Source organism: Patagioenas fasciata, chromosome 12 (assembly GCF_037038585.1).
Source record: "Patagioenas fasciata isolate bPatFas1 chromosome 12, bPatFas1.hap1, whole genome shotgun sequence".
Classification (NCBI taxonomy): domain Eukaryota; kingdom Metazoa; phylum Chordata; class Aves; order Columbiformes; family Columbidae; genus Patagioenas; species Patagioenas fasciata.
This window is the reverse complement of record NC_092531.1, coordinates 6,740,393-6,754,487: the sequence shown is the minus strand read 5'-3', so window position 1 is coordinate 6,754,487 and position 14,095 is coordinate 6,740,393. Positions and strand designations below refer to the sequence as shown.

Here is a 14,095-nt window from a genome sequence, read left to right as displayed (position 1 = left end):
CCAGGCGCCGTGAGGCTGAAGAGGTCCCTACTTCTGGTTTGGCATTTCAAAAGCTGCAGCTTCAATTTGGGGGGTGAAGGAAAGTGGATTCACTCTAAAAAATTAAGGAATCTGGGCCTCTAAATCCACCCTTGGCATATTTTTTTTGGCTTCCAGGTTTTGCCAAAGCCTCCAACATCCAAAAGCACCAGCAGGTCCTGGAGACAACCCCCTGTGTCCTCCCCATCAGCAATTCCTCCCGCAGAGCTGCATTTGCACCACCAGCCCTCCAGCATCCCTGGCACAACGGTGTTTGTTCCAAACCTGGCAGGAAAACTCCACCACCTTGACTCCTTCTTTTTAATCCAGGTCAGAGATGCTCCATTTCAAGCCTTTCCCCCAATGTCACTGCAGAGCCAAGACCCTCACTGCCACCCTGCTACCACAGGCAGAGGATGCAACAGCGACCAAAACTCTCAGAATTCAACCCAAATCACGGCAGGAGAAAAACCTTGCAGCCAAATTATTATATGTTGAATTACCTTTCTTTTTTTCTTCCTTTTTTTTACTTTTTAGGACCCAAGGGACATGGCATCACCTGGGGATGTGCAGAGCCTGGAGCACCCATCTGGGTCCCCACCAGGACATCCCTGGGAGAGGGAAGAGCCCCACAAAGTGGGAAAAATGATGTTGATGATGCTGATGCATCATCTTCCTCGGCATCTCCCCCTACTCACAGGGCTGGGACTCCAAGGGAACAACAAACCCCTGTTTTTTCACAAATGTGGCCATCAAAGGATGGGATGTCCCCATCCTACATTCCAAAAAAGGGACAGTTGGGCTCACCCCGCACAGGGAGATATGGGATAGGACAACTCTGCTCCCTCCACTACTTCACATGTCAACAGCTGGTTACTTATTTATTTTTATGAGCTTTTTACAGCCCCATTGTAAAAGCATGATTAATAGATGTAGCTTCGTTCTTTAATAACTCCTCCCGAAGGATGCCAGGAAGAAGACAAGGGAAAAATTGAGAGCAGCCGGAGCTGCAGAAGGAGATGCTTTTCAGCTGATCCGCATTTGGGGACATCTGCATCGCCTGCAGCCCCAGAATGAGCTGCAAAAGCAGCCAGAGGGGAAACTGAGGCACAGCGTGGGATGCAAAGCTCAGGGCAAAGCTGCTCACCTTGCGGCTGGGGATTTAAAGCCAAGTTCTGCAGCCAGGGCCATATGGACAAGGGTAATATCTTCTTTCCCCCACATTTCTATTAAGAATGAATTTACAGCCGTGTAAGCTTTACTTCATGCTCTCCAATAAATCCAAGGGACAGCAGCTGGATTAACCTTTCGGGCCTACAATGGATGGAAAAAACACCATAAAACAGGGGTAAGTAGAGAGAGGGCAACTCCTCCACTCCCCTTTGCTCAGGGCAAAAGGTAATAAAAGTCACTGCTGAGATACAGAGAGCCTCAGGCCATGTCCTTGATGCTTCTCTGCACATCCAGAGGGATTTTGCTATTATTATTTAGCAGGAAAACCTGCTGGTTTGGGGGGGGCGGTTACAGTAAAATTCAAGGGAATAGGAGTGATTATTAACACAAACATGGAGAAACTGTTCAAACTAGTTAGACCAGTAACAAAGTTGTTATTGATGTAATTAATTTCACTACCAACCTCACTATTAATGATAAATTAATGGATTTCACTGTTGCAGGAGCAAGGTCCTGCTCATCAGAGTCACTGCCCATGGCTGCAGGGAGCACAATGGGGGACAGAGCCAGAACAGGACTGGGAAAACACCTTAACTTTCTCTTGACTTGATATATTACCAAATTAATAAGACTTTCCCCCACAGCATCCCATGCCCTCCATCCCCAACCACTCCCTGGACCCCAAAACCTGTTCACAAGCAGCCAAAACAACCAGGGAGCCACCAGAGCCATCAAAGGAAAGGCCAAAGGGCTTCTGTTTCCTTCAAGAAGCAATTTTTAAAAGTCTGTAAATAAAACGAGGGCACGGCCCGGCCGAAGATCCAGAACGGCAGGTACCTCTACCACACATCCTGCTGGTTTTTGGCTGGGAAGGATGCTCAATGCTGGAGCTTTGCTGGGCTTTAAAGCAGAATTGCAGTTTCATATTCAAATCCTCCAGCTCTGACCCTCCCCACGGTGCCTGTTTGAGTTGACCTGAATTACAAGAGGCTCTGCTGGGGTTTGTGTTTTGAAGAATCTCCTCTGGTTCTCACCCAATCCCTCCAGGCTCACGAAATCCAGCTGGAAAGTTTCCCCTCAGAATAAGCCGTCTCGCTACATCTCGCTTCAGCGAGGGCTGAAAATAGACCCCGACTGCCTGGAGACTTCACTTCTGAGCTCACTGACGTGAAAGGCAGCCGTCTAAGTGGATAACGGGATATTTTCCAGCCGAAGGAAGAGCTCCAGCTCGGAGTCAGGCTTTGGGAAGGCCAGTTCTGCAGGGGATGGCAGCCCAAACTGCACCCACAAGTCCCCCTTCCCATCCAAACCTTCACTTTTGGCTTCCCAAGGGTGGTATCTCCGTAAACAGATGCAGCTTTTTTGCTCAGATCTATTAGGATCTGCTCTCAGGGGACTGCAGCAACCTCTCCCCCCACAGAGTTGGGCTGGATTTTGCATAGGCCTGGCTCAGACCAGGCTACAACCAGCTCCTCCTGGTAAAATCATCCCCAAATGTTGAACCCCCTGCACTGCTCAGGGCTGGTTGCTCACTGTGGCTGGAAGACAAATGCTTTGTTTTTGAAGGGAGAGGCTATGCCTCCTGCCTCTGCTAATGCACAGCATCTTGTCTTATTTGTTCCTCGCTGTTCCACGGCTGAATTACTACGAGTGATGTACCGGTGCTTTGTACGATGCTGCTTCTTCAGAGCTGCAAAAAGAGTGCTCCTTCATCCTCGCTTGCTGGCTTTCGGGAGTTAAATCCATCATGTGCTCTGCCAGGTGGCCACCGAGGCTCTTCACTCCTCATCCTCACCCTTCCATCCAGAACACTGCTCTGCATGGGAAGAAGAGGAGTATCCCCCGAAAACAACGGTCCCTGGGGCTCAGGTTGATTTTGCTCCGTGGTGCAGCAAGCCGGGGGGTCGCATCCGCCGTGCCTCTCTTATCTCCAGCCTCAGAGGCAGATAACTCACCAGCAGCAGTTATCTCCTCGCAAGAAAAGGCTGCATGGGGAGGAAGCAAGGAGCTTTGCGCTGTGCAGAGCACTCCCATGCTGCTCACAGCACCCCAAAACCCTGCCCACCCAGCACAAACCCAACCCTCTCTCCCTGAGGAGGTCTCACAGCATCCCGCATCTCTTCACCTTCTCACCTCCAGCCCAGTGCATCCTCGTCAGAGGGGGAAAGTGGCTTTAGGGGCACCCAGTGACCCATAGATTCACCCCAGTGCAATTTGGCACTAAAACCCCAACCAGAGCAGCTCCTCTGCTCGCACTCCTCTGCCAACCAAGCCCTCCTGGCAGCCACGGATTGGAGAAGCATAAGCCAAACCCAACCAGACATGGGCCTGAAATGGGTGCTCAGGGCCACGGCGCACTAATTAATCCTCGTTTGCGCCTGGTGCTTGCCAGCCTGTAATTTCACAGCTTGCCGGGGGCCTCCGTACTGCAGGATGGCTGCCGATCGCTCTGTTGCCAGGACGGCTTCCCTGTGATTATGCTTGGGCTGATAATCCCAGGATGGAGTGGTGGCAAAGGATATCTGACAAAAAAAAAACAACCACCCAAACAACTAAAAAAGGGATCGATGGGGAGCTGGGTTAGATACCCAGCAGTGGGCAGGAGCCTTCAGCAAGACAGAAAGGGGGAAAACGATGTCAACAGGGAGCTCAGAGCATCAGGAAGGCAGTGGGAATAAAGGTCCAAGGCAACCTGAGTAGAAGCTGGTGGGCAACGGGCATGGCTGGAAAGCAGCATCCCTGCAGCCCAGCTCAGGCTGAGACTAATAACCCCAGGCTGAGCTTAGATGGGCTCCTGAGGCCACAGGCAGGGTGTGAGTGGGTGTCCCAGGAGAGGCTGCCCAGGCCATTTAATATCCCTGGGGTGGTGGGAGACCAGATTTGAGGTGAAAATCTCTGCCTGACCTGCTGAGCTGATCCAGCAGCTCCACCAGCACCTCCAGCCCAGCAAACCCGCTTCTCCAGTGGCTGCAGCTCAACCCTCCAGAACCTCGATTTGGCCCTTCCTATGCCGATGGGAAACGTAGATTCATTTATTATGTTATCTCGCCTTCTAAAACTAATTTTCTGGGTGCTCTGCCACCACTGGGTGGCAGTGGGAACACACATGTGCCCCACACAAGGGCTGTCTCCATCCTCATCACTCCTTCTGAGACCTGGTATGACATGGTGGCCCCGTGTCACTTCACCTTTGTGGGTGGATGTTGTCACCACCCCATGTGCTTCACCCCTAGGGGGAACATGGGGACAAGGCACCTTCAGCCTGGCCACATTCTGCAGACCATCTCCCCAAAAAAACCACCAGAAAAGGCAAATTTAAGGCCAAAAGTGCTTCTTACTTCCACACCCTGGCGGCGGCAGCAACCTGGGTCTTGTTTTGACCATGGGATGAAGGTGCTGGGCCAGAGCATCCCCCGTTTGCAGGGCAGCACCCCCGTGATGATCCCCAGTCCCCCGGAGCCACGGGGTCCAGCTGAGCCCGCTGAAATGCAGCCACACCGGAGGAGCCCTGGAGGTACTTGTAAGACAAGGGCTGACATGCTTGATGGGACTTCTTAATTAGATCTCGCTAAACCAAAACGCACCGGGGCTCCCCTGGCAGAACAGCGTCAGACAAAACATTAATCACGCTCCAGATAAATAATTAAAACTTTGGGTCTCTTAGAAGGAAGGGAAAAAAAAAAAAGCACACACCAAACCACACAAACAAGAAAAATCAAAAGCATCAGTGCCAGCCCATAATATGGAGCAATGCTGCTGGGTCTGGCAATAGGGAGGGAGCAGAGTTGTGTCCCCAAAACCACCTGAGACATGTAGGATATGACATGCTCATGGAAATCCATGCCCAAAGTCCTAAGAGATGTCAGGATGAGGTTGGAGACCTTGTAACTTCACACCTGGAGTTGCAGGATTATATCCCCATCTCAGCTGTATGCTAAAAAATTGATTTTAAAAAGGTATTTCCCTACTAGCTGGTTCATGTAGTGCCCTGGGACATCATCACTGATTCACCTCTGGGACATCGTCCACGGTCACCTTTGGAATGCTGGACAATGCCCAAATCTCAGGTTTTGGCAAATGCCTGATGAAGCATGAGAAAATATGTTCACCCAGCACTTAAGAAACACTTTTGGGAAAACACAACAACAAAAATAAGGCTTGAAAAAAGAAAACACTCCCTTCTCATCCCCGCTTCGCTGGAGTGGAGATGATTATTCAGTATAAGCAACACAGAGCTTAAATTATTAATGGTGCCATTTGCATCAAAGAGCAGGATTGAGGCAGAGCTGGTCCTGTCCTGTCCCTCCCTTATCCACACGGGTGTGACGCAGGAAGGTGCCTTGGGACCACACATCCCCCATCCCTACATCAGCCTTGGCCAAAGACTCCGGTGCAAGTTTAAAGGGTGCAGTAAATGGGGGACAAAAAAGGTATGAGGGGCTGCAGAGGGATGTTTTCCCCCATGTGACCATTGAAATCACTTGGCACCAGCCTTCACAAGCAAAACAGCTTTCTTCTTCACCTTTCCTACAATACGTTTATTAAAGAGCAATCTATATTCATTAGAAAGCAAAGCCAGGGTGATGGTGGGATGGGGCTGCTCCCCTTGCTACACCAGTGAGCTGACAGTTGCTGGAGAATTTGATTTAGCTTCTGGTTTTCCTCCCTGTAAGGCTGCGATGCTACAGGGAAATAAGGTGTGTTCTGCCAAGGACGCTGCTCACCCAGAAAGCAGGCAGCACCCCTGACCTTCCTCTTCCTCCCAGCACATCACCTGGGTACCAAACTCACCAGGACTGAAGGACTCCACCAAAACCAGCTTTATTACATTAATATTTACTGGTAATGAAGTCAGCTAACACTTAAAACTCCAATCAAATTAGGGAAGCTATAATGAACAAGAAGTGGTGCATTAATTCATTAGCAGGGAATTACGCTACATTATCTCGGCAAATACAGCAAAACTTTAATTGACTGGCGGTGTTTTCAAATGGCTTTTGCTCCTTTGTCTCCATTTACACTGTGGTGTTTTTTTCTGGCAGCAAAGACAGGAGAAGTGAATTAACTCCAGCTCCTTGGGGAAATGCCTTTGTCTCTTGGATGGGAAAAAAATACCCAGAAAATATACTAGAAATTTTCCTTTTCAGTTCCTTCTGAATGGGAAAAATGGATGTTATTTATAATAAGTAACTTAAGTGCTCAGGAAACACCTTTGCAAAGGTCACTGCCTGTAAAAGCTTCGCTAGCAGCATCAAGACTTAGAATAACATTCTAAGAGAAAAAGCAGGGGGGGGGAAACGTGTAGCAACTTCCTTGAACATTAATGTACATAACTGGGAAATTAGGCCTGAGACCCAGCTGCCACTTTGTATACACTTAATACATAAAGTTGGGCATCAAAAAGTAACATCCTCTTCAATGTCCATGGACCTGTCCAGATGCACAGGGCTGAGAACAGACACAACCCAATAAATCCCTGCACCCTTCACATCCAAGAGCATCACATGCGGGGTGATTTCCACTTGCAAGAGCCAGCTCACATCCCCTCTACCCCTACCTCTTCACTTAAGCACACAAAGAAACCCCAGCCTTTAAAAACACCAGAAGGTATTTTTCATGCTTTTTTACAGTACAGGGAGTATTTATTTCTTTTTAACGAGCTTCCTATGGCTTCACAAATCTCCAGGAGCTGCTGATTTAGGGACAGCTCTGCAGTAGGAGAGTGTGGCTAAAGCCCCTTAGCTGGGGTCTAAGGGCAGCAAATAAAGCAGGCTGAGATCCCAAAGACGTTTGGGGCAGAAATGAGATCCTTGGGACATCAAGGAATTGATTCCCAGGGTTAAATAGGGGGTGGAAAGGAGCTCCTTGCACCACAGTGCATCAGCAGCTGCAGCAACATATTTAAATAGCCAAGTCTGCACCAGATCCATGCAGCATTTAAAGCAAGAGTGCTCTTGGATTAGAAAAACAAAACACCACACAAAACAGTAATAAATAACACTGGGAAGTCCTTGGACTGCACAGATGTAGCTCCCTGCAGCCGCAGGGCTCCACAAACCAGGTTTTGTTTGTATTTAATTACAAGGCAGGCAGCTCCAGGATCTTCAGGGAGGCCTCTTGCTTTCAAAACTGGGAAATAAAGCCCTGAAATGACACCCTGGCCTCAGCAACCTGGAGTTTCCCACTACATCCAGAAACTTAGGTTAAAAAAGGCAACCAACCTACCTTACAGACCAGGAATCCTTCACAGAAAAGTCCTTTTTGCTGTAGGACAGGTGACAGTGCAATAAAGGGGACGGACCCATGGGATGAACTGAACCACCTGGTCAAATATCCTGCTTAAATATAAACCCCAACCCCCTGAGTGGAGGATAAGGGTGCACTTGGTCTTGGTAAGTCTTCCATTAACTAACTACCTTACCCTGCCTTTAATTGTTCTTGCTGAGATGGGTGTTAGCACTCTCACCACTTTCACAGCACAAATCTGCAAATGAACATACCAAGCAGCTCATTTTTACCTTAAAATTCCTGTAAGAAGTACCTAATAATTCTCCCGTGTGGTAAATTAGTTTTCTTTTAATTAATTGCCTGGAAGGCCACTTACAGCCTATCACCAACATCTCCATGTAACAGGGTACTTCCAGCAAACTGGAGACACACATGAATAACCCCCACGCATCCTTGTTCACGTTATTAATTCCTACACATTGATTGCTCCACCAACATCTACAGCTTTCTAATTAAGTCTTCACTCAGATGCTCATGTGTGCAAGCAAAATGAATGCTAATCAAGGCCAGAAGCAGCAGTTCTGGGACTGGGGTTGATGAGGTTCACAGGTGGGGAAGAGCAGGTGAGTTGAGCATCACCACCAGCACATACCACGTATTTTACCTCTTCAAGAGAATGAGAGCACCATGTCCTTCTTGTTGGCAGATTTCTCAGGAGAATGGGAAGAAAGTGGCTTTATAGAAGAATGAGGAGCCTTAAGACAGGTAGTTAGAGGACCATGTATGTGGGACCACCCATGAAGGACAATCTCCAGCACCAACAGCCCTTCGGCACAGCAACATCCCAACCTGGCCACACACTCAGCCCAGCTCACACTTTGCCTCACAGTAAAAGAATTCATAAAAAAACAATAGTTTTTAATCTTCTGTAGCTCCTTCAGGATGTAGCTGGTGCATAAAACATGAAAGCTGACAGCCTGATCTGGGAAGATTTCAGCCCAAAACAAAAGCTTACATAGCTGTCTCATTTTTCCACCTGATTATTTCAGCTCAGCTGCTTAATTTCTTGAAAACAGAAGCAGAAACACTTGCCCTAAGCACAGACATCCCCCAGCTTTCCAACCCAGCCTACCCAGGGAGGCCGTTCCTGCTCTGAGCCCATGGAGCACAAATGCCAATTTAATTTCCCGGTGCGAGGAAAGGCTCATTTACAGAGCTGTACTGCACTCAGGCTTTGTTGGAGAATGTCGTATGGAGAATCAGCATCACTAGACTGCAGCCCAGTGGTTGGGGGTTTGTAGCCCAAAGAGCTTCAGGGCAGAAGTACCATTTCCAGCCTTGAGCCGTCAAATCTAAGTAATGTCTTTAACAGCAGCAGTTTTCCAAAGACACTAGCAAAAGCAAAAGGACCAAACGGCCGAGAACTGGGGCTGCTGGCATTGCTCTGAGATGAATTTGCTGCTTTGTACTTTTTACTCTTTATCCAGGGCCAAGAGCAGTTTCCTTAGCTCAGAAAAAGCTGTGGTAAGCATCAGGCCTTTGACTTCCCTACTCATCCTCTTTCTTTTAATCATAGAGGGACCAGCTCCACCTTCCATCCAGCCATCACCCCCTGCTTTCTATACAGCCAAGGCCATACCAACCAGAAGTACCACCCATCTTAAGCCCTTCTCCATCTCCAATACCAAGTTTCTCCCAGTTGTCCCAGTATCAGAAACCATGCTCAGCCTCAGCACCCACAAAAATCCCAGGATTAGAGTCACCTCCTTACCCAGCCCACAACAAACCCAAGGCAGAACTGCTGTTATGTTCTCCAGTGTCATCCCTGATAATAAGGAGCAAACAGGACTTCTAGAACCAGGAATCCATTTAAGATCATACAGTCTTCCCTCATTCACCTGCAAACAGGAGCCATACCTTGTTTGCAGACAGTATTTTGGATTCCTTGCTGTCAGGCACAGTTTTGCAGGCCAGGCACCCACCACTCATGGAACCTCAACAGGACATTTGGAAAGTCCTCCTGCAGAGGGGCACCTTCCATCTCCAAGTGCTGTGGTTTGGGAGATGCTTACAGGTTGCAACAGCTCTGCACATCTTTGGTTCATTGGTGGCTTCCCAATAGCTTGTGGCCACCCCCCAGTAGATGGCTTATCTGGAGGGTGGTGCACAAGGACAACCCCAGCTCCCATTTGAGCAGACCAAAGGCTGACTGCTGTCCCTCCTCCCCCTGAGGACACAAGGAAAGGAGAGAAACATTTCTCTTTATTCAGGTTGAGGAGTTACAATTAGGCTCCAGGAGGGCAGCTACATTTTTCTGCACCCAAGAAACAATCCAAGAGCAGTTAAGCTCAGGACAGTGGCTGCTGTGAGCAGGACAACTTGGACCAGTATAGGAAGCTCTTCAGCAGCATCTGGAAGAGACAAGAGCCACTTACCAGATCAACCAGATCACCTTCAATTAAGACATAAAGACACGCTCAAAAAACCCACACATACCATGTGAGGTCTTCCCTGATGGCACCAGACCTCCTGAGGAATTTCTTAATCCCTGAGCTGAATCCAGGATTAATAGCGGTCCAACTGAGACTTCAGCCTCTGCTGCCCTTGGGGACCCACCTGAGAAGAGATGGACATGAATGAGTTCACAGGAGAGGTAATTCCTGCTTCGGTTGGACTTATAGAAGAGAAGCTTTCCGGTAGTTTTATGCAGAAGGACGTACAGACACAGTTACTTGCCCAAGGATGCTGGAGAAGAGCTGGGTTTGTCCTTAAGGCAAGATCCATTTTCTGAAGATCATCCAGCATCTTTAGCCATCCCAACATAGAGGATCACCCTGCCTTGGGGGTACATTTTGGACACCCAGAGCCTTACCTTGCTTGGAAGAGATGTCTCTCTTGGATCGTCTCGCTGGCCATCTGGCCAGAGGGTTAGTTCTCCCAGAGTATCCTCCATACAATGGACAGCTGCCAGTCTCACAGCAGCTGCAGATGTCTCCAGTACCCTCCACAGGAGCCCACCTGGAACAGAATTACCTGTAAGGCTTCTTCTCCAGGCTGGTCCCCTCCCTTTGTGCACCAGCTACTCACAGGCTGCTGGCTTTGTTGAAGGAACAGGCCTTGTTCAATGGATTTGGGGCTTGGTCAGCTGGGGAGACCTTCAGGTGGCAGATGATATAAATCTGGAAGGGGAAATTAAAGCAGCATCCAAAGTTAATTAAACTCATCCATGCAGAACAGCACAGCTTCTGAACACACCAAGGGAAGAAGAGTGGCCACCGCATCTCACCAAGTTTCTGTCATCTCCTGCAAATTTGAATGCATCAACTGTGAACTGCAGTGTTTCCTGCCTCGGCCTTGGAGAGATGAAGGTTGAAGTGGTGTCATCTGATCTCCCATCCACCAAGCACCTAGACAAGGGTCAGAAGTCAGGGACATCCCAGCCAGCTGCAGCAACACCACCCAGAGAGCCCCACACCCCTTACCCGCTGAGGTCAATCAAGACATATCGGGGAGAAGAATTCCTATCAGGACTCAGAGTAGCAACGCAGTGATCCACAAAGAGCCTTAGAGGTACGTGGTCCCCAGAAGCAACATCAGCCTGGAGGTGCAGGCTTTCCCCAAGCTGGAAGCCATTGGAGAGCCTCTCAGCACTCCAGTCATCTGGAAGGTAGATTCAAGCTTACAGGTTAATTTCGAGACCCTCCCTTACACATGGGACAGCTTAACTGAGCAGCAACCCCATGTGCCACTTCTGCAAGGTGTGATTTCAGCCCAGATTGGAGCTCTGGGCCTTCAGCATGTGACCAGAGACAGAGGGCTGCCAGGTCTGCACCCACCGTTCATGAGACGTAGTGAGAACATCAACTTCTCCTCTGCCGACAGGGTAGAGCGGAAGGGAGCCCATGTGGGCTTGATGGCTTTGCTGCTCACGTTGCCCTTCCTAAATGCAAAAGATGGGTGTTCACAAGGATATCACCATCACCTCAGGTGCATGGGAGGAGAGACACTGCCCCCATTTGCTCACCTGGGATAGTGACACTCAATAGGAACCACAGCTGCGTTGGTCCTTACAATGACTGGGTTACCAGAAGGAGTAGGTTTGTAGGACAAAATCGTTTTGTAGATCAAGGAGTCTGGGGTCATCTGAGAAGATGATTTGGGAGACTCAATCAGCAAACAAAACAAACCAGTCAACCAGAAGCTCAGCACCACCAGATACCCAGTACTGCCTGTACTGGGACACACAGGTCCCTCAGGTGTGTAGGCACAGGGTAACCTCCATAATCCCAATCCAGTCCAGGTAGGATGCTGTGAAGCTTTGCATTGCCACCCCAGCCCAGGAGAAGATACACTCACACAGTTGCATCTTTCTAAGTCATAAAAAGACCACAAGCCTTACTTGCTGCTGAGTGTACACCTGAGCTAAGTCCTCAGGATGGTACCTCCCACCAAAGAACTACCTCTGCTATAGTCACACCATCAGAGATCTGTTGCAACCAGCTAAATCCCTTCTCATGGCAGCATTGTGCCCCTTCATCCCCAACCCTGTTATCACCTTTACTAGGCCATATAGATATAGACCAAAGACAAATTAGGCAACACAACTGCACATTGCTCTATAGTAGTTAAAGATCCCACAACAATTCTCATTTCCCCAGCCAGTGCTGGTGAAAGCCCAGGGAAGGTCCATTACCCATGCAGGGACAGAAAAGCCCCTCACCCTGGTGCCCCACCTCACCTGCAAGGTGCTGCCACACTCATGCAGCCCAACCACAAAGGTCACCACGCTCTCAGCAGCATCCTGGGCCAGCGGCAGGCAGGCAGCCGAGCCCAAGGTCAAGTCCACAGCCTTGACAAGACGCCCTGTACCAAAGAGATCCCTGTGCACCGTGACCACAACCTGCGCCTCCTGGCACTGCACAGCCACAGGGTGCAATGGGGCAGCAGCCTGGAGCTGGGAAATGTCCACCCATGCCCAGGGGGAGGGCTGGGAGAAGGAAGGGACACGGGGCCGGCTCCAAGAGGAGTCCCCCCGCACCCTCAAGACCGCCAAGTCCCTTTGGGGCAAACCCCATGGACTGTAAGACGCTACTTCAACCAGCACCCAGCAGAACAGAGCTGCACCCAAGCTGCCTCCTGACCCCATCCTGACCCCAGCAAAACCAGTTCACAGAGGAGATGCTGCTCAGGAACCTTTTATAGCAGCACTCCCAGCAGCCCCAGCCCAGATGGGACACACCTGGGGTCCCCACTCAGCCAAGAGCAACCCAGGGCAATGGGATCCAGCTGGGACCATCCCTTCCTCTCAGGGCATGGAGAGTGATTTCCCTGGTGCAGTTTGTCTCATGTCCCTCTGTTTTGCCTGTTTGGGGTAGCATCAGCTGCCATCACCTCAGTGGCCAACTGGCCACAGGCCTGTGTCCTTCTATTATATGAGATGAAGCCAGTTTTGGTCACCAATGTGCCAAGGGCCCAGTCAGACTCCCACAACATTTATCCTCTGGTCTCCTCCACATCAGCAGTTTCCCAAAATCCAGGTCCTGGAGCACCACTCAAGGTGGCACCTTCAGAAATGGAGAGGATTCTGACTACAAAACCCACCTGGGCTCTGGCCCGTGGGTGTTGACAATCTGTCCATGCTTGATTTCATGGGTATCCATGCCGGGTAATCGTTTATCGAGTAATGAAGGCATCATAACCAGCTTATTTGCATAGAAAGCAGAGGTACAAAAGCCGATCTTCCCATAATAGCAGCTGATAAGTGAATGGCAGGCATAATCGAGAGATTAATTGGCCCTCGTGTCTTAATTACGCTAATTGGCACAGCTGCTCGTGTGTACAGTAGGATGACTAATGGCTCTACATCGCTGAGCTGGATGAAGAGGCTGGGGTCACCCAAAGCTGCTTGTGGCGGTGGCACAGCCCAGTGAGTGATGCCCCCCTGACATGGGAGCGATGCCCCCACTCACACCCGCTCTTCAATGGAACAGCCGGACAAACCAGGAGGGGTTTTTAGCCTGAGTGGTTGTGTTTCTACCAGTGCTTTACATGGGTGTGCAGGGAAATGGGGTTTGCTGGCTGAAGCATCTGTCGTGGTTGAGACAGACAAACGACATAGACCAGGTTCTTCCAGGATGAAAGTAGTAGATGCCATTTATTGCCACAAGTGCATTTTTATACAGTTTTACCAATTCATGTGTCTCTTCAGTATCGGTTACAAGTTACAGCAGTAACATCTCATTGGCTATTTTTGCTATCATCAATGTTACTCTTTTACTTCCTTCTCTCTCATGGGTACATCCTTAACATCTCCAGATACTCCTTTAGTCCCATCTTTCTCACGGGTAGGCCTTAATATCTTCAAGGCTAATTTCTGTTCCTATGTCCTCCGTCAGGGAATCCATGGATCCACCGTAGTCCCACAAGCATCTTCCTCCTGGTCTGCTGGGACCTGCGGGGTGGGTTTGGGATGGGGTGACTGGGCGTTTTTAAGGGAGACCTCAGCAAGGAGCTGGATGAACAAAGCTCCACCAAGACCAAGGGGGTGCCCAAAAACTCCCGGTAGGATCCCTGCATTGTGCATTCGCTGGTGTCTCCCCGGAGCACGAATAAAGCCACACACACGCACACCATCCTCTGCTGGCATGATCTCCATGTCCCAGCCTCACCCCTGAAA

General features: G+C 49.6%; 1 protein-coding gene across 1 annotated transcript; it reads right to left on the bottom strand.

Moving 5' to 3' along the window:
* Positions 1–9,723: 9,723 nt before the first annotated feature.
* LOC136106832 (zona pellucida sperm-binding protein 3-like) lies at positions 9,724–12,565 on the bottom strand. Its single transcript, XM_065847483.1, has 9 exons — positions 12,158–12,565; positions 11,444–11,562; positions 11,256–11,359; positions 10,902–11,079; positions 10,706–10,826; positions 10,507–10,598; positions 10,292–10,437; positions 9,916–10,035; positions 9,724–9,830 (listed from the first exon to the last, which is right to left on the bottom strand). The coding sequence occupies exons 1-9, from the start codon at positions 12,563–12,565 to the stop codon at positions 9,724–9,726; spliced, it is 1,395 nt and encodes a 464-aa protein (XP_065703555.1).
* Positions 12,566–14,095: the final 1,530 nt, after the last annotated feature.

What these genes read in the sequence shown, in the direction of transcription:
- LOC136106832 (XM_065847483.1), bottom strand. Translation starts at nt 12,565, where the DNA reads ATGGGGTCAGGAGGCAGCTTGGGTGCAGCTCTGTTCTGCTGGGTGCTG. An exon ending in ATTGAGTGTCACTATCCCAG is followed by an intron (nt 11,360 to 11,443) that starts GTGAGCAAATGG and finishes TTTTGCATTTAG; the next exon opens with GAAGGGCAACGTGAGCAGCA. An exon ending in CAGGAGATGACAGAAACTTG is followed by an intron (nt 10,599 to 10,705) that starts GTGAGATGCGGT and finishes TTCCCCTTCCAG; the next exon opens with ATTTATATCATCTGCCACCT.